Source organism: Rhinolophus sinicus, chromosome 18 (genome assembly GCF_057876585.1).
Source record: "Rhinolophus sinicus isolate RSI-liver-muscle chromosome 18, RSI-T2T, whole genome shotgun sequence".
NCBI lineage: Eukaryota > Metazoa > Chordata > Mammalia > Chiroptera > Rhinolophidae > Rhinolophus > Rhinolophus sinicus.
The window spans coordinates 69,335,068-69,356,536 of NC_142518.1; the positions used below are offsets into that span (position 1 = coordinate 69,335,068).

The 21,469-nt window shown below is 34.5% G+C and overlaps 1 protein-coding gene across 1 annotated transcript in view; it reads left to right on the forward strand.

The window, feature by feature from the left end:
• The window catches only part of FAM199X (family with sequence similarity 199, X-linked), a 30,187-nt gene extending 9,376 nt beyond the window's left edge, over positions 1-20,811 (forward strand). Inside the window, exons 4-7 of the mRNA XM_019718802.3 lie at positions 10,688-10,837; positions 11,087-11,248; positions 12,369-12,629; positions 13,849-20,811. Coding sequence (XP_019574361.1) covers positions 10,688-10,837; positions 11,087-11,248; positions 12,369-12,629; positions 13,849-14,019 — 744 coding nt within the window. The 3' untranslated portion in view covers positions 14,020-20,811. The remainder of the gene's footprint in view (positions 1-10,687; positions 10,838-11,086; positions 11,249-12,368; positions 12,630-13,848) is intronic.
• The last annotated feature ends 658 nt before the right edge of the window (positions 20,812-21,469 follow it).

Sequence of the window (21,469 nt, forward strand, 5' to 3'; positions counted from 1 at the left end):
TCCTGCAGATTCTCTGACAACATTGAGAATTAGATGGAATATGCATTCTTTATTTCTGCTTATATACCTTTTAGGCTTCTGATGCTATAGGTACCTTTTTGTAGATTTTCATGTAATTTAATACTCATATTCCCATTATTATGTATCATCAGTACCTTTCTATGCTTGAATCTCAGTGAATTTACTTTTCCTACATTATAATAAATAGCCTTTATGTCCTTATAGGCACAGTGTCCTTATATCAGGGTCATGTTATATATCTAGGATCACAAACCATTATTATCTTGAATATATAATTTTGAGTTCTATTATCTGAAATACAATATAATTTCTCACTTTGTATTCTCTTCGTATGTAGAGCTGTTTTTCGCTTGACACTTTTTTCTTGTGGCACATATACCATGTAAAATGTCTTTGTGGCAAAATGTTTGGAAAGGCTGCCTTATAATGAGTGCAGTCTCTCAGAAAATGTAGATTGTGTTATTGCAACATCTATTTTCTGATTGTGAAAAGACAACATTTAAAGAAGCTTTCTTTGCATACAGCAAATGTTGTATTCCACAGATACTTGAATGTTTACTGTGTTTGAAAGCCATCTAAATATTTGAGGTTGTATTCCAAAGGAGGAATCAGATACTATTTTATTTCAAACATTTTTTTATGAAAACAATGTAAAATATAAAAAATAAGAGTCTCCGGCAAGTCCCACTCCACTGTGGTTAGCACTGTGAAGAGCTTGTGCAGATACAAGTATGTTTGTCTAGCATTAAAAACACACACAAATGGAATCATACTTCAGCCACTCTTTGGCTCTTTGCTTTTTTCAACTAATATATCTCATTCTTTTTGATAGCTACATCATAATTTAATCAATTCCTTAATAATGGGTATTTAGATTGGTTTCAGTTTTTTCTTGTTATAAACAATGCCACACTGAAAATTAAGAGTTTTTAAAGAGGAAAGAAATAATCTATATCTCTATTTTTAAATTTTATGTAAATTTAAAGGCTTCTATTTTATATATAGTTGTAAATATGATTTGGATAGAAAATATAATTTTTTCAAACTTTGAAAAATTGATATAAAATTCACCATTTAAATAATTTTAAAGTGTATATTTCATCAATTTTTAATATATTCACAATGTAGCCATCACCACTAATTCCAGGACATTTCCATCACCCCCAAAAGAAATCCATACCTGTTGGCAGATAGTCTCAATTCCCTTTGCCCCATCACCTAGGAATCACTAATAATCTACTTTTTCTATGTATTTGCCTTTCTGGACATTTCATATAAGTGGACTCATATATGTAGCCTTTTGTGTCTGAATTCTTTCACTTAACATGACGTTTTCAAGGTTCATCCATGTTGTAGCGTGTAACAGTAGTTCATTCCTGTCTTAGTCAGCTCAGGTTGCTAGAACAAATAACATAGACTGGGGCGGGTGGCGGGGGGCGCTTAAACAACAAACATTTATTTCCACAGTTCTGGAGGCTGGAAGTCCGAGATCAGAATGCCAGCATGGTCAAGTCCAGCATGTTACTGTACAAAACAACACGAGATTAAATCAAGCACTAGAGAAAACGATGCAATCGAGAGGCTCAGTAAACATAAGATGTATGAGGCTGCTGCCAGCTTGACACAGCATACTGTTTGACAGTACCCCCCTTTTTTTTAATAAGTAGAAAGAGTATACTCTGAAATAACGATGAAAAGTTCAGTATAGTAAATACATAAACCAGTGACAGTCATTTATCATTATCAAGTATTATGTACTGTACATAATTGTGTATGCTATACTTTTAAACCACTGGCAGTGCAGTAGTTTTGTTTCTAGCAGCATCACAACAGACACCTGAGTAATGCATTGTGCTGTGAGGTTATGACGGCTAAGATGTTCACTGGGCAATAGGAATTTTTCAGCTCCATTATAATCTTATGGGACCACCCTTATATATGTGGTCTGTCATTGACTGAAACATGCGATGAGTGACTGTGTGTGAAAGTTCCAGTTTCTTCATATCCTGGGTGACTACACTTGGTATTGTCTCTCCTTTGGTTATAGCCATCCTACTATGTGTAAAGTGGTATCTCATTGTGGTTCTGATTTGCATTTCCCTGATGACTAATGGTGTTGAGCATACTTTCATGTGTTTATTGGCTATTTGTATATCTTTGGAAAAAATGTCTAGTCAAAGCCTTTGCCCATTTTTTAAATTGTGTTATTTGTCTTTTATTACTGAATGATAAGAGTTCTTTATATATATATGGCTACTAGATCCTTATTATATACATGATTTGCAAAAATGTTTCCCATTCTGTGGGTTGTCTTTTCACTTGATAAGTGTCCTTTGACACACAGAAGTTTTTAGTTTTAATGAAATCCAATTTATCTGTTTTTTTCTTTGAATGCTGTGCTTATGATGTCATATTTATTTTTATTTCAAAAAAACATTGGTTATGCAGGTTTTCACGTATTTCCTTCTCAGTATTAGAATTTTAGTTCTTAAATTTAGGTTTTTAGTCCATTTTGAAGTACTTTTTTTTAATAGTTTTTTTAAAAAAACTTTTTATTTATTTTAAGTGTGTTTTTCCAGGACCCATTAGCTCCAAGTCAAGTAGTTGTTTCAATCTAGTTGTGGAGGGCGCAGCTCACAGTGGCCCATGTGGGGGTTGAACTGGCAATCCTGTTGTTCAGAGCACCGTGCTCTAACCAACTGAGCTAACCGGCTACCCATTGAGTTACTTTTTGTATATGGTATAAGATAGGCATCAAATTTATTCTTTTGCATGTAGATATCCAGTTGTCCCAGCACCATTTGTTGAAGAGGCCATATCTTATCAAATGGTCTTGGTACCTTTGTGGAAAATGAATTGGTCATAGACATATAGGTTTAGTTCTGCACTCACAATTCTATGTTATGCCATTACCACACTGTTTTAATTGCTCTGGCTTTGTAGTAAGGTTTGAAATCAGGAATTGTGAGTTCTCCCACTTTGTTCTTTATCAAGATTATTTTGGCTATTTGGGGGTCCCTTTTGCAATTCCATATGAATGTTAAGATTAAGTTGTCCATTTTTGCAAAAGTCAGAATTTTGATAGGGATTGCATTGAATCTGCAGATCGATTTGGGGAGTATTGCCATTTTAACAATATTAAATATTCCAGTCCATGAACAATATTAAAAAAAAAGACCAGATATTTATTTAGGTCTTCAGTTTCTTTCAGTGACGTTTTGCAGTTTTCAGTGTCCAAGTCTTGTACCGTTTCCCCGAAAATAAGACCTACCCAAACAGTCAGCTCTCATGCGTCTTTTGGAGCAAAAATTACTATAAGACCTGGTCTTATTTTACTATAATATAATACCGGATCTTATTTTACTATAATATAATACCGAATCTTATTTTACTATAATATAATACCGAACCTTATTTTACTATAATATAATACCGGATCTTATATAAGACTAGGTCTTATAGTAATTTTTGCTCCAAAAGACGCATGAGAGCTGACTGTCCGGGTAGGTCTTATTTTCGGGGAAACACGTTACTTCCTTGGTTCAATTTATTACTAAATATTTCATTCTTTTGATGCAGTTGTATGTAAATGGAATTGTTTTCTTATTTTCATTTTCAGATTATTCATTTCCAGTGTATAGAAATACAACTGATTTCTGTAATTCGATTTTGTATCCTGTAGTTTTGCTGAACTCATTTGTTAGCTTTAATAGTTTATTTTTTCTTTGTGGATTCTTTAGGGTTTTCTATATTTGAGATCATGTCATCTATAAATACTAGAGATAGTTTTTCTTCTTCCTTTTTAATCTGGATGCTTTTTTTCTTTTTTCTTTGGCTTAATTGCCGTGGCTAGATCTCCAGTACAGTGTTGAATAGAAGTGGCAAAAGAAGGCATCCTTGTCTTTTTCCTGATGTTAAGGGAAAAGCTTTCAATCTTTCACCATTGAGTATAATGTTAGCTGTAGGTTTTTCATAAATGCCCTTTAACATATTGAATTTCCCTTTTGATCCTAGTTTGTTCATTGTTTTTATCTGAAAGGGTGTTAGATTTTTGTCACATGCTTTTTCTGTATCTACTGAGATGACCATGCAGTTTCTTTCCTTCATTCTGTTAATCAGTGTGATATACTACACTGATTGATTTTTTTTTTTGTATGTTGACCCACCGTTGCATTCCTGGAATTAATCCTCATTGGTCATGGTATATAACCCTTTTAATATGCTGCTGGATTTGGCTTGCTAGTATTTTGTTGAGGATTTCTGCATCTGTATTCGTAAGGGATATTGGTCTGTAGTTTTCTTGTGATATCTTTGTAGGGCTTTGGCCTCATAGAATGAGTTTGGAAGTGTTCCCTTTTCTTCTGCATAAAGTATTGCAATAAGATTTTACTCTGCCATAAAGGAGAATGAAATCTTACCATTTGCAACAATATGGATGGACCTAGAGAACATTATGTTAAGTGAAATAAGTCAGACTGAGAAAGACAAATACCATATGATCTCACTTATATGTGGAATCTAAAGAACAGAATAAGTGAGCAAATTAAACAGAAATAGAGATACAGAGAAAAAACTGATGGTTGCTAGATGGGAAGGGGGTGTGGATGGGGAAGAAAGTGAAGCGATTAGAAAGTACAAATTAGTAGTCATAATATAGTCACGGGATATGAAATACAAGATGGGGAATATAATCAGTAATGTAAAGATTATGTAAGGTGCCAGATGGGCACTGGACTTATTGGGGGATCACTTCATAGACTGTGTAGATGCCTGACCAATGTGCTATACACCTGAAGCTGTAGTAGAAAAATATTGAATGTCAACTACAGAGGGTGCCAAAAAATATATATACACATTTTAAGAAAGGAGTAACCTGTATTAAAATTGTAATAATATATACCAATAACAAAAGATGAATACAAGTCATGTTTGACTTCTGCAATTACACGAGGTGCTCAAAGTGGTTACCATTGGTGTCCAGACACTTCTGATTACAGTGAACTATTGCTTGAGCAATGTTGCCCAAAGTGTCTACTTGTATATACATTTTTTTGGCATCCCTGGTATAATTAAATAATGTATTTAATCAGAAGTGTCTGGACGCTGATGGTAATCATTTTGAGCACCTCTTGTAATTGCAGAAGTCAAACGTGACTTGTAAACATCTTTTGTTCTTAGTATATATTGCATATTACAATTTTAATACAGTTTTTTCCTTTCTTAAAATGTGTATACATTTTTTTGGCATGCTCTGTATATATGTTGTCACAGGATGTGGAGTACAGCATAGGGAATATAGTCAATGGAATTATAACAGCTATATACGATGTCAGAGGGGTAGTAGGTTGGGGGGGGTTATCACTTTGTGAGGGGTACAAATGTCTATTACATTGCTTTGTACACCTGAAACTAATAAAAAAAGATTCTCATTTAACATGTAAACCTTTTCATGATCTCCATAGTGACTCTTAATGACTACATAATATTCCTGGTACTAGACATGCCAGAACTTGTCAAACCATTCCCCTATGTACATCTGTTGCACGTTTTTTTCTATTAAAGGTAACACAGCAGTGAGCATCTGTGTGGGTGCCTTTTATTCTTCAGTGCCTCAGTTTTTTAAATGCACACTTTGTATTTAAAATCGGAAGTTTTTTAATAAAGTAATTACATGGAGCCCTGATAATTCTGAGAAATTGTTTTCTGCTTATTTCATGTGATTTATTTAGCATTTTTATAATGTTGCAAAGTGGCAGGCAGTTTTTAATTGTTGACTTCTTCACTCATTTCATGAATAGAGAACTATCTTCAACCACTCACTGTTCATGTACATGACTGACTACGACATTGGAACAAAAATCAGGCCTGCCTTAGTAATGTGTTTTCCCCCTTAGGAAATTGGAGTGTGGGTACTCTGTTGCCATGGATAATTGCTATTTAAATATGCTGAAAGGTTTAAAATGCTCTTTTGTCTTTGTGGGACCTCGTAATGATGAGCAATAAATTATCCAAGAAGATAATTACAAATTATGTGTTAGGATTAATACAGACTAAAAATTGTTGACTGTAGTTAAAAATTCTGTGTTACCTCTGTTACGATTAAAAACTGTACCTGTTTAAATCTTTCTTTTTAACAGATGTTTCAGTTACTACTAAAGTAAATATAAATGATTCATAGATTCTGGGAAGTAGTAGATACTAACTACTTAATAAGGCAGGATTTTAACCTTAGAATGAAGTAGCATCTTAGTGTTTGAAGTAGCCTCAAAGCATTTTGCTTTGCTGATAGTTTTCTTTGCGTGCAGTCCTTTTATTACTGAAGATATATTTGACTAGTCTTACAGCTTGAGGAATTATTTTATTGTTGAGCAGGAAGGCATAGAAAATTTAAAGAGTAATTCAGCTGTCACACTTAAAACGTAGAGGTGCAATTTGAAATTACACATCAGCTGTTACAGAAATGAGCTTACTCATAAAATTTTGCTGCATGTTGCAGAAAATGTGGCAGAGGTTTGATTTAATTCTCCCTAAATGTCACAATTACTGATTATAATATAAATATACCAAATATTGTCTGTGAAAAATGTGGGATGAGAATTATTAAGCATTTTGATCCTGAAATATGTTATCAGTTACAAAATGGAAAATTGCTGGTCTAATAAATATACAAGAGCCCATATAATTAACTGTCATGTACATCTGCTGCTCTCATCCCATATCTCCAATTGATTACTTGACATTTCCACTTAGATGACCTTATTATTTAATGCTAACCTGTTATCTGTTGCTGAGTCCTTAATCAGTAATGAAACTTCCAGTTATAGTGGGAAAAAATAGAGTCTGCTTTTTGACATGTCTTAAGAGTGTAGTGAAAAATAGCTATTGTCATTTCAAAGGACTCGTACTTGCTTCTCTCTGAATCACTACAAACTCTCCATATCCCAAATTGCATTCTTCTCTCTTACCCAGAACTTGCAAGGTAGGATGTCTTTGCGTAGTCGAAAGCAGTGGACTTGTGTCCTACTTTGGATCTTGTCGCTAAGTGACCGTCCCTGGACATAACTTTTCCTTAATTGTAAAATGAGGGTGTTAGCCTAGAAGATCTGTGTAGCATTGCTTCAGGTCTCTTACTGTAAAAATTGAGGTGTTTTAAGTGCATCACCCTGGATGGGTTTTATGACTGAAATGTTGCCAATTTTCTTCTGGTCCCACGTTGATCATGTGTCTATTATTCTTGTCCATTCAGTTATAAACAGCCTTGTAAATTGTTTTTCATTTGAAATTTTCTCTGTTCCCATTTTTCTTTCCATTTTTGCTTATCTTTGTCCAGACCTAGATCAAACCAGCTTCCTGTCTAATTCCAGTCTTTTCTTACTTTATTTTGTCCCCATACTGCTTTTTAACTCATCTTCCCTCAAGACCAGTTTCATTAAGTTAACTTCTACTTACCCTGTTTCCCCGAAAATAAGACCTAGCTGGACAATCAGCTCTAATGCGTCTTTTGGAGCAAAAATTAAACACACAATGGGATTTATAGATGATGTAATACAGAATTGTACACCTGAAATCTATGTAATTTTACTAACAATTGTCACCCCAATTAAAAAAAAAGATTAGAGAAGAAATCAAAAAAATTAATATAAGACCAGGTCTTGTATTATAGTAAAATAAGACTGGGTATTATATATTGTATTGTATTGTATTGTATTATATTATATTATATTATATTATATTATATTATATTACATTACTTTATTTTATATTATATTATATTATATTTTATATTATATTATATTATATTATATTATATTATATTATATTATATTATATTATATTTTATATTATATTATATTATATTATATTATATTAGACCAGGTCTTATATTAATTTTTGCTCCAAAAGACGCATTAGAGCTGATTGTCTGGCAGGGTCTTATTTTCGGGGAAACACGGTAGGAACGTCAGCGGCTTACTTCTACATGTCATCCACCAGTTTCTGGTTCTTCTCTTAGCTTTCAAATCCCTGGCGTGATTTTCTGTTTTAATTATGTTGGTTTCCTTACCCTCATCCTATGTTTTTCCATCTGTTTTATTGAACTGTTCTCCTTACCTGAATGCCGTTCCTTTTCTCCCTTCTGTCATTCTGAGAGACGACCTTGTGAAACTTAACCCAGCCACTTTAGTAACGTGGCATTCTCTGAGGATTTATGCTATCATTTTTAAGGGTCCAAAACCATGGCAAGAGATAGAAAAAGCAAAATGTGCCAGGCTTGTTACCTCATTTAAACCTTTCAACAATCCTTTGAGATGGATGACATTAACCATAACTTACACTGAAGACCCTGAGGCTCAAAGAAGCAAACTAACCTCTACAAGGTCACATGGCTGTTGAGTAGTGGAGCTGGGATTTCAAGTCTGGGATTTTCTTTCTTCTCCCTGAAAAACATGGCCAAAGAATCATTAGTTGCCATTCTTTCCCCCCTTACTCCCTCCTCAAAACAAACTTAAACACAATTAAAGACACATTTAAATGCTTACCATGGTCTGACACCTAGTAGATAATTGCTAAAGATTTAGATGAAAATTTTTCTTAAATGTTGAGAGTGTAGATATTTTGAGTGTTCCTTTCTCTACCTAATTTATCAAAGAAGCTTAAAGTAGGGGAGGCCTTTCATCTGATGAGTGTCTTATTTTCTTTTAGGAATCTTAGGGAGAGCTTTAATGTAGAAATGTGATTTGAAGTCTTTCAAAGGGAAAATAGCAAAACATTTTCTTTTTTGACATTAAAGGCTGAAAAAGAGATGGCCTTCATGTGTGCATTCAGTAATCATCCTTTCATGACTGACACTGACTAGATAATATTAGGGCTAAGAGTGAGCAATTCAAGCAGTGTAGTTACATAGAAGTCACACAAATTTTGACTGTCAAAGTGAAAATGTGGTTTTTAAGAGTAGTAGCTAACTTAGACAATTTCATTCTAAATGTCATGGTCATCTTGTCTAGTGATCAGCCCCATGCTTGTGGCTTCATTCCTCTCTTCTATGCGATGGACTCTCCAATGCCTGCTCCCTGGTAGCTCTTCTGAGCTTTAATCCTGCAGCTTTACCTCACCGTTAGATATTTCTACTGATGACCTGTCATCTCAAACCTAACATTTGTCATTTTCTGTGTTGTATAATTGTATGTTTATGTTATTGTCTTCCCAAGTAGAGTATAAAGTTCTTGGGTAAAAACCAGGACTTACACTCCTTTGAATCCCCTAGTCCATGTTATGGTGCTGTGGGTCCAACAGGAGGCCAGATACATGTGATTACAGTACTCTTCATGGCAAAAGTACTTCAAAAGCTTTAATATTCAACCAGAATTCAGATAGAATCGCAAAGTCTATAGAACCAAACAGCGACAACAAAATGGTTCTGTTTTGTACCTTGTAAGAACAAAAGCATTATCTTTGAAAATTATGTGCTCCTTGTAGAAGAAAAGACTATTTTTTTGATGAATGACTTAAACACATTTATTTAAAATTAAATCCATTCTGAGTTTTGGAGGTGATAGATATGTTTATTATCTTGCTTATAGTGACGGTTTCACGGGTATATACCGTGTTTCCCCAAAAATAAGACCTAGCCAGATAATCAGCTCTAATGTATCTTTTGGAGCAAAAATTAATATAAGACCCGGCCTTATTTTACTATAATAGAAGACTGGGTCTTATATAATATATAATATATAATACATAATATATAATATATAATATATAAAATATAATATATAAAATATAATATAATACCGGGTATAATATATAAAATAATGTAATATAATATAAGACTGGGTCTTATATTAATTTTTGCTCCAAAAGACGCATTAGAGCTGATTGTCCAGTTAGGTCTTATTTTCGGGGAAACATGATACATATGTCCAAGCTCATCAAATTGTATACATTAAATATGTACAGTTCTTTGTATATCAGTTATAACTCAGTAAAGCTGTTAAAAAATTAAATTCATTCTAACTGGCTTTTTGAATAGGCAGTATAAAATTATAGCATGTATTTTTGCTGTTCATCTCACTTTAAACTGATTTGATTTTCTGTGTGTTAGGCTTGCTTGCATTTCTCCTTTGTCTACACATTGTCTCTGAACACTTTTTCCTTAATTTTTCTTTTATAATACTTCTGGTCTTTAAAGTGTTTTGCTTTACATTAATGTCATAACTTAAAAGATTTTAATTGTCTCGAGGTTATAGGTACAGACTTGAGGACAAGGACCATGATTTATTTGTCTTTGTATTGGCAGTATGTCTAGCAGTGTCTGGCAAAGAGCCAGGTCATGGCAGATCCCTCAAGTCTCTTGAGATGGAGACCAGTGCTCCTTATTCATTATGCTGTGTGAGCCCTAGCCTGCATTCACATTATGAATTCAAAAGCTTAATGACGATTGACTCTTAAGATAGCGTTTTAACAAGTGTTGATTATGATTTTAAGCTTTTGGAAAATTGCTGCTTTGTCTAAAGTAGGAGTGGATCAGAATTAATGTCTTCTGATTCTGTATTTGTCATTGGTCTTTTATTAAAGGAATTTTTAATCAGTATAACATATGTTGTGGTATTTAAAATGTATTCATTAAAAATTTTGCTTTCCATGCCCCTTTCTCGTAATTGTTATCAAGTTACCGGGCAGTGACATTGCCAGTGGGAGTGACGTGCTTTCTGATGTTATACCCAGTATTCCAAGTTCACCTTGCTTGCTTCCTAAAAAGAAAAACAAGCACCGGAATTTAGATGAACTTCCTTGGAGTGCAATGACAAATGATGAACAGGTAGAGATCGCGACATTCTTAATTAAAAGCATATATGTGGAGAATATGTGAAACTCAATTTATTGCCTGTTTACAGTCACTGGGTAAATGTGGGTTGTTTAATAATTCTGAATTTGAGTTTTAATTAACTGTTTTGCAAGGAACAAATATAATAGTAAGTGCTTTGACATTTAAACACATTATAAATGAACACTAAATGATCAGAAGTTTTGGCATTAATCTTGTTTATTATAATTTTTCATCACATAGGTGGAATATATTGAGTATCTGAGTCGTAAAGTCAGTACTGAGATGGGTCTTCGGGAGCAACTTGACATTATTAAAATAATTGATCCTTCTGCTCAAATCTCCCCTACAGATAGTGAGTTTATTATTGAACTTAACTGTCTCACAGATGAAAAACTGAAGCAGGTATGTAAAGAAAATGTATATTGTTCTGCCATTAAAAACACCATTGTTTTATAACGTGCGTACTTGAATAATCTTATGTAAATACATAGATAATTAAGGTCAAAATCACTGTTGTGAAATGTAATATTGGAAAAAATGATGGTAATAGTTGAAAACATATGGTTGTAAGAGATTTTTCTGTACATATTACCTGGCAGTACCTTTCTGGGATCACGTGGATCTATAATCTGCTTTTTAGTTGTGTAGGCTTTGAAACTTAATTTCACCACACGAGGGGTGGTTACCCTAAGGTATAGATTTATTCTATTTCAGCTTACAAAAGACAGATTGACAGAGTCAAAATACTGATTATTGAGAGGTATACTTGAATGAAATCTGAGCTGAAGGATTTGAATAGTCTTAGGGAGTAATTGAGCCTGGCTACGGTCAAACGTAATTAATTAGTTTTTCTTTCTGCTATTCTGAAATACACATTTCTGATAACTTCTAAATACAGTCTTGACTGCTCTCTTTTTCTCTGGTACATAGTTAAGTGAATACTTACATTCTACTTTTTGAATTTTTTTACATTTATCATCATTTACGAAACGTTTTTCTCATTTCAGTATTTCTCTCAACAGATATATTATAATTTTCTATATATGCCAGCCCATTTTTTATTAGTATGGTAAATTGAGGCCTTGGATTTGAAGACAGGTACCGTGGGCCCCTAGTTAAGATTTATGAAACGCCCTAATGTTAGATATAATTAGCAACATACTTAAATCATCTTAAATCATCGTAAGTGGAGACTTTTAAAAAAATGTCTTATTTCATTTATTTTATTGTCAGTTTCTGTTTCTGAGTGTTACACTATAATCCTAAGTTTGGGAGGCCCGTATATTTTCTTCCATTTACTGAGTATATTTTATGTGTGCTTTTAAAATCTAGCTCCGTAGTATGTATTCTAGAATTTTGAACATTGTCAAGAGATTTCTTTTGTCCTTCTGTTATACCTATGTACATCTGTAGCTCTTTTGGCAGTCTTTTAAATTAAGTACAGTATTCTTCTTTCCTCCACTATTTTGAGGGTAGAATGTCAAGGAACAACACTAACCAGTTTTTGTCTGCGTGTTCCAAGGTCAGAAACTATATCAAGGAGCATAGTCCTCGCCAGCGGCCTGCAAGAGAGGCCTGGAAGAGAAGCAACTTCAGTTGTGCCAGCACCAGTGGTGTGAGCGGTGCCAGTGCCAGCAGCAGCAGTGCCAGCATGGTCAGTTCTGCAAGCAGCAGTGGGTCCAGTGTTGGAAACTCTGCTTCAAACTCCAGTGCCAACATGAGTCGAGCACACAGTGACAGCAACCTTTCTGCAAGTGCGGCAGAGCGGATTCGGGATTCCAAAGTAAGACGTCTAATCAGTACAAAACTCTACCTTTCAAGGTTAACATTAGAAACCAGTACTACATTTCTTTAGAGTTAAGCTCCTGCTGTCTGGCTGATACCAGTTTTGGTTTGAAGTGAACAAGCAGGGTACTTTGCTGTTGAACAAAGCCCTTCAGGCTGAGTGCTTTGAAATGTTATTGTGACCCACAACCGTGCCATTCAATTTTATCTGATTTTTGTATCTTTTAAGTAAGATAAAGTGATGGAAACAATGAGCGGATCTCACTAAGTTTCTGTCTATTAATTAGCTCCTAAGAATATTCTGTCTTTCATGTTTTCTTAATGTTTTAGTCTTGAAAGTTTCTTCTTAGCCCTTTATAAAATGTAATAATGCTTTCTTTAATTTCTATCTCTTATCACAGTTGAACAAATTGTGTATGTTATTGGGCATATGAAAAATAGGAGGTAAAATAAGTATATGTATGGTTCCGTGATGCTTAGCAGAGGAATTCAGTTCCTTGCAGTGGTGACAGTCTGGAGCCAACTTAAGGATGATAAAGGTGTCTCTAACTCTTTGGAAACCCAGTGGTGACTAGAAGATACACAAAGATTCCTTCTCTGGCTTTTACCGAAGTAGCAGAAACAGAGCCAGCTTTGTTGGTTGCCAAGGGATTGATTCCTCTGGATATGTGGTCATTCCTTTTTGGCATCAGTTCACCAGTGACGAGGAATAGAGTCCCCACTGGGTTTCTAATGGGCTTTGAAGAAGGTATTTGCTTAATATGAAAAAGACATGATTCTTTCATGATCACGGTGAAATTGCTAGTGCTTTTGGATGAAAGGCACCTTGAAAGCATACCCATTAGAGATTTTGGAAATGTTCTCTCCGTTTGTGTTCAGTATTGTTCACTGTGTATTCACGCTGCACTGACAGCAGTGTACCTTAATTTGATTTAAAGACGTCTTTGAAATGATTAGTTAGCTGTAACTAGTCAAAACAATCAAGTTTCAGTCCTTCCTTATCGGAACATTCACTGGTCAAATACCATAAAAATAAGAATCTTAAAGAATCATTTTCAAGTCTAAGCCAGTGGCTCATTTATTGGAACCAGGAACACACTACAGAGGAACTTGAACATCTCTAAAAATGCTGAAGATACAGATTTGATCCATAAGATACTTTGAGGTGGATATGCCAGAACTAAATCTTACTGATCTAGAAATTTGTACTTTGACAGAAGCGATCCAAGCAGCGGAAGTTGCAGCAGAAGGCCTTACGCAAGAGGCAGCTGAAAGAGCAGAGGCAGGCTCGCAAGGAGCGGCTCAGTGGGCTCTTCCTGAATGAAGAAGTGTTGTCCTTGAAAGTGACGGAGGAAGACCATGAAGCAGATGTAGATGTCTTGATGTAATAAGGGTGAAGCAGTCAGCATTCTTTCTAAGCATTGAAGTATTCTATACTGATTTGTTTACATGCATCTTGACCAAACGTTTGGTTAGGGTTGTGCTGACCACCATTAAGAATTTAGGCCCGTGGTTCTCAGCAGGTGGTCCCCGGACCAGCAGCTTGAACATCACCCAAGACCTGTTAGTGATGACGCATACTGTGGGGCCCCACCCAGGCCAGGTGAATCAGAAGCCCGGGGGTGGGGACCAGCGTTGTGTTTTACCAAGTACTGGAGCATTCTGCCAGTGTACTCTAGTTTTAAGAACCACTGATTTAATAAATGTTTTAACTATTTAAACTTTAGGGTGGTTAAGTAGGCTTTTTCAAAGACCGGTACTTTTACAGTGTAGAAGATTTCAAGGTACTGCTGACAAGTAGTTTATTATGTCAGTATATGTACATGTGTAGAGATCACAGTTCAGTTTCTCTGATGTTACAATTTCTTTGATTACTTTTCCTAAAGGGCCATAGCATGAATCTCAATTCCTAGTGGAAATCTTTTATGGAGGTTGTGGGGGTTGGTGTGGATTGCTGTTTATAATAGTGCCTTCATTAGGTTTAGTTCTGTTTATGTTCATTATTAACTAAAAAAACAGGCCCTAATAGCTTTCCTGTTAGGTTTGTTTTTCACTTTATGTAAATTCAGACTCCTGTAAGTGACGACTACTGAGGAAATCATGTTACTATCAGCTGAATTTTAGACTTGATGCTATGTTGATTAATAGTCAAGTGAGAAAGCAATTAAGCAAAACAGCCAATTCTACTTTTCCACTGCTTTCTGAAGTTTTAGGCTGTGAAACTATTCAAAGGCAGAAAATATCTCTCTTATGTTCTTTTTGTAGGTCTTTTTTCCCCCCAGCACAGCTCTAATTTTTAAATATCTGGTTTAACAGCTTCTGGCACATAAAGAGGTTAATGGTCAAAATTAACTAAAGAAAACCCTTACAGTTCTGCTAACCTCTATAAATCGCTAGAAATACACAGAATAATGAGATAATAGGAAAAAGAAACTCTTAGGTGGTTGGCTGTTAATAAAACTAATTTTAAATGTGAAGTCGGAGTTTTTAAAAAATGTTTTCATGGAGAGTTTATCATGAACATTATTAGATGTAGTGTGAGTCCTTTTCTTCTACCACATGTCTTTAAATATTCACATGGGTTAAAGAAGGTAGACACTGATACTACTGACAATCAAGCTGCTTTCTGACTTTCATAATCTTCATTTTGTTGTGGATACTTTGGCAGGTAATCATGATAGTGTAGGAGTTGGAATCAGTAGTTTTTAAACCTAGAGTCAGCTTGATGGGGATTTCTACTTTAACTTTTCAATCATATCAAGTAACTTGTTAAGATAAAGATTAATGACTTAAATTCTTAATTTAAAATTCTTCATCTAAATATAAAGGCTTAACCTTTGCTCACATTCGTATGTTTTGAAAATTGAATTTCATTTTGGTTCCTTGAAGTTTGAAGAATTCAAACTGAGGATAAAAATTGCTATATTGCAGCTTTGCTGAGGTCTGTGGTATGGTTGTAACAGTTTGAAGACTACTAAATTCATACTTTAAAATTTTACTAAAATAAAAGTATATATGTGTGTGTGCTTATCAGTTGGAGTAGTCCTTCTGACTTTCCTCTTACCCCTCTTTGGTGCTCCTGACCAGCTTAGAGGCCCCAAAGAGAGCTTGGGGATAGACCCCAGAATACTCTGAGGAAGGTGGGAGGGGTCAACCTCATTGTGTGTGCCCTTTCAAGTATGGGAAGAGGAAATGGAGAGAAGAGCGAATGCAGCATCATTCTCTGTCTGCTCTTAGCAAAAACAAAATTCCAGAGAATGATTGTTCTCTGTACCTACTCTTTAAGGCAAACAGGCCCCTTGTGGAGACCATAGAGCAGCATTTATTTGTTAAATACTTGGAAAGAATTTACTTGACAGTGACCTGTAAGAGAAAATCCTAAACAGGGTCATGATGTAATAAGACCAATTTCTCTACTCTCCCAACGATCATGTAGTCTTATTACCTTAGATGGAACTTAGGTCACTATTAAACAAGTTTACCGAAGCGCCACAAAGCCAATTTTAAAAGTATATAAAGGTTTGAGAGTTTATAATATAGTGTGCCATGAAATTTTGTGTAAATCTGGATGAACTGTTTTTTAGAGATAGTCCCCAAAGTTGATTTGAAGGAAATTGAAATACCTCTCTGATTAAAAGAAAGTAAACAACTTGGGTTTGCTTATGATTCAGAAGGGAGATTACAAAGTCTTCCTCCATTCCCCCCCAACACACACAAAACACCCCCAGCAGAAAAAGACAAAGTTCTCTTGTCTTTGTTAATGTGCTGTACTTTTGTTCTGTTTTAATGCCTCGTGTAGACAATTCAAGTTTGAATTATTTCTTTCTTAGAATAAGTAGTAACTTATTCAATCTGGTATATCTCTGAGTTCAATTTAAAACAAACCCAACTCTGTTTTTTTTTTTTTTAATGTAAGCCCTAACTAAACAATTAATAAAAATGTGAGACTTAAACTTGCTCCGTCATCAGTTCTCATCTGTAGAGAATTGACACTGGAGCAAATAAGTCTCCCCCTTTAAAAATAAGTCTTACTGACTGAGAGCATGATAAAATCCCGTGAGATTTATCCAGAAACATTTTATTAGAGGTCTCGTATGTACCATGTTTCCCCGAAAATAAGACCGGGTCTTATATTAATTTTTGCTCCAAAAGACGCGTTAGGGCTTATGTTTAGGGGATTTCATCCTGAAAAAATCATACTAGGGCTTATTTTCTGGTTAGGTCTTAATTTTCGGGGAAACGTGGTATGTCAATTATATTTTAATGAAACTGAAAAAAAGATATAGAAGTCTGTCAGTCTCCACCACAACTTTTTCAAGTATGAACCTTGAGTGAAACGAAATGGCTTATCTTTTTCTACAGTTTTGCAATGGGATTAAAGTAAGACAGTGTAGTATGATATGCAGTGGAGTATAAAGGGCTAGTTCATTCTGTCCCAAAGAAGAAGTTAGAGTAAAATAACACCTTTTTTTGTCATGAGACTTGTCTCATTTTTTTGTTAGGCTGTGGCAGTTGTGCCCATTTCCTCAGTCCTTTGGGTTAACTAAATATTTTTGAATTAATCCCAGAAACTGACTTTAATGACTTTATGGATTGGGTGGACATCTCATTTTATTTAATTTTTAAAAGTGTAAATCCACTTGGAAAGGAAGAATTCCAAGAAACTACTGTATAAAAGTATCCAGATTCTGATGAGTTCTAAAAATTGTGAAATTTATCAAATATCTTCATATTTATACCAAAAATATTAGTACACAACAAATACAGAAATCTTGTTTCCAGATTTTCTAGCAAAGATTTTTGTTCGTGGCTTACTCTATATAGCCTCATGTGCCTTAAAGGTGAACTCTGTACTTTTTGTCAATATCAGGCTTTTTCCAAACTCCTAAATAATCTAAATGTTATAATTCGTTTTATAAAATGCCCATGCCGTTGGATATCAGTTAGCAAAGCCATTAAATTGAATCCGTCAATGGTAATAGAGTACATAAGAAAATAAAAACCTTAAGATCTTAAATTCCACTTGTATAACTTTGTTTTGGCCCAGCTAGGTCATTGAAGAACATTGAAAGTTATCTAAAATATAGCTTAATGTATACTTTTATTTTTTCTCCCTGAAAAAGGTCATACCCCAGAATACTTTTTAAATACCAGATAACTCTTAGTATCTGGAACGATAATTTTCAAGGTAAAAGTACTTCAAGAACAGAGAGTATATATAGCAAGTTGATTCTCTTGTTACCTTTTAAGGATTTTTTGCACTCATTTGTGTAATAGCCAGAACACTCTTCTCTCTCCCTTTTTAACAAATTACCTTTCAGCACTCCTATTATCTTCAAGAAAAATGTTTGCTTAGAATTGGGAGGGGGTGACTTAAAGTCAGTTTATAGTTCGAGGTAGTTGATAAGAAAATTCCGTTGCATTCAAATAATAGTATTGATGGCGAGCATACTGACATTCGACATATCTAAACTTAAAGGTAAATTTAATCCTTAAAAGGACTATTAGTTAGAAAATAAGTATTTGTATATCCATGTACTGTGATAACTTTGGATTTGTTTTAAGTCTGACAAAGTAAGATAAATTTTGTCTTTACAATCATTACACTAAGTGGGTGGGTAAGAAGCATCTGAGAGATATTTAGACCTAGGCATCTCGGTCAGCACAGTATCTGGAACATAGCTCCTTAGAATGCTTAATTCTTATTTCTTTGGAAAGTAATTTACTTATTCCAAAAGGCTGAGAAGGAGCTCTGAAAATTCCTTTAATTAACTGGCTAGTAAGAGTAAGGAAGTTGCATGGTATAGCTAAAGATCTTAGTTGATTCACTAAAGTTTTATTTTCATATTTTTTCTAATATTAAAATTATTTTTTATTAGTTTCAGGTGAACAAAACAATGTACTAGACATTTATCATTTATATCCCTCACACAGTGATAACCCTCCTCCTCCCATCTACTACCCTAAAATTGTTTTCAGCCCCCTTCACAATTATATTTTAAAGTAAGGTTATTAATGTTTTAACCTAGATCCCATTATAGTAGACTAATTTTTAATTTGACATTCTTTTTTTTAATTAAAGTTTATTGGGATGACAATTGTTAGTAAAGTTACATAGATTTCAGGTGTACAATTCTGTGATACATCATCTATAAGTCACATTGTGTGTTCACCATCCAGAGTCAGTTTTCCTTCCATCACCATATATTTGACCCCCTTCACCCTCATCTACCACCCCCCTCCCCCCTTACCCTCTGGTTAATTTGACATTCTTATTGAACTCAGAAAAACTGGTTTGGTCTTCTCAGATTTCAATATGTACTACTTTTTCTTCATTGTCAAGTTTCTATGTTATATCTTTGTGGTCAGTGGAACCTGTGGAAATACGTGTTCTTTTTTTGTGGTGAGGGGTGGGAATGGAAAAGAGGAGAATTGTTCTAATTATACATATGCATTTTGACTATGTAAAGGTAGCTGTAGACTTAATACTTTTAAATGACAAGTTAACACTGATCTATTCTGAATTGTTCTGAGAACAGTGGCCTGAAGCCATGGCTTGTTTTGTGGAGCTGCTTGCTCTTGACTCGGGGGGTAGATTATCCAGCTCAGGCTTTTAGGAATGGAGTAAACCATGTCTGTTCCTGTAGAGGATGAATTTAATTTCCTCTTTAAATCCTCTAATTTAGATATAGGTATTATCCATTCTAAATCTTTGTGTTGGGAGTTTAATAAGACTTGTCAAAGGCTATTAAAGATAAACACCTGTGTATGTAAAACATTTCACAGATGGTTAAAAATTTCCCTTTTTTTTTAAATTTCAAAGGTTAGTTCTTATAGCATCAATATCATAACCAAAGGAAGTAGGAAGTTGACTCGTTTGGAGAATCTTCACGTAGTCTTAAATACTGTAATGTATCAGATTGTTAACCAGGATTTTCCCCCTATATTTCTGCTAAATGTATTATTATATTAATGCACTTTTGTATATATATAACTCTCTTCTGTACATTCTGTACTTGGTACAGTGTATATACAAGGTGTTTTTCCTGAAGCTGTGAGGGAAAAACAATAGCTGTAACACAAGTCGTTTCTATTTTGAGTTCCTTCTCGTACTTGAAAGTAGTAGTTCAGTAGATAAATCTAAATGAGTATGTATGGTTGTAATTAAAACTGGCGATGTGGCAAAGCTGTCTTTTGAAACTGAATATCAGAATGAAGAGTTGTTTTGGTTATTAAGAACTCTTGTAATACGTTAGTTGTTTCTTGATGTACCATGACTTTTTTCAAACCCCATTGCTGCTTACTACTTTCCTTCTGAATCCACTCCTTTTCATGTTCCATCCCAGAACATTCATCAGCAGAGAAGAATTGCACGCTTTTCTTTTGCTCACAGTTTGGTTAAGTCTCCATAAACTTTTGCTTTGTCCAATTTCCTAAATTTCATTGGCAAATCATATTTTTCTGGAGACATCAGATTTCTAGAGAGATTAGTATTCACAGTAAGTGAAAATTAGGTCTAACTTTTGTTTACAAAAAATAAGGTCTATTTTCTTTATATATTGATCTAGAATCTTTTAAAGTTACCATGTTTCCCCGAAAATAAGACCTAGCCAGACCATCAGCTCTAAGGCGTCTTTTGGAGCAAAAATTAATATAAGACCCGGTCTTATTTTAACGTAAGACCGGGTCTTATATAAGACTGGGTGTTTATAATATAATAATATAATATAATATAATATAATATAATATAATATAATATAATATAATACAATATAATAGAATACCGGGTCTTATATTAATTGTTGCTCCAAAAGACGCCTTAGAGTTGACTGTCTGGCTAGGTCTTATTTTCGGGGAAACACGGTATAATTATATAAAAGAAATGTCTGTGAGCAGTTTTGCGTATAGATGCAGAAGCCATTCAGCTTTTCAGCAGCAACTTTATCTCTTGCCACTAGAGGGAGGTCTGGGTTGCTTGCTCCTTCAGAAAATGTCTGACCCGCTTTTGTTTTTAATTTCAGAGGTTGGAATCAACCTCATTCTCAAAATTCCTCTTGTGATATTAAATACTTTCATTTATTAGTCGAAGGTAAGTTAATTGAGCGTGTGTAATAAATCCAGTCTTATTCATGCTTTTCTGCAATCTTCAATTTTTAATAAATATTAGATATTAAGTGAAATGTGTGAGTGTGTTTTTCTTAGGTATTCTAGAGCTCTACTGTCCATTATGGTAACCACTAGCCACATGTGGCTATTTAAATAAATTACAATTAATAAAATTTAAAGTTTTCTCTGGTTCTTTGGTCCAATTTGAAAGACAGACTTCAAGTGGCCAATAGCCAGCCACATATGGCGAGAGGCTATTGGAAACCACAGGATACAGAACATTTCCGTCATCACAGAAAGTTCTGTTGGACAGTGCTGATCCTAGAGATTTGAGGCTTTATGTAGTGACTGTCCTCATTATTTTACCGATGAACAGTAATGAGTGGCTCAAAACTGCTGCCCACAGTTAAGTGTTGTAGGCGACTGGTGTGAGAGGGACAGCAAGCTGTATTTCATTTTGTACGTCATTAAAACTACTACCAAAGTTGGGGACTTGGTGGTTTAATGGAGAATTTTCTCAAATATTAACTATTTGACTATGAATAAGATTTAATGTTCGGGTAATATGGAAATTTGGTGCCAGTTTCTCAGTTTTTATTGTGCAAAGCGTGTTGCCATACAGCTTTCTCTTAGTTCATTCTTTCTCTGATGCAAACATTTTAATTGACAATGCTGGGGCATAAATTTTTTTTTATTGGGGCATGTTGGGGAACATTGTGTGTCTCCAGGGCC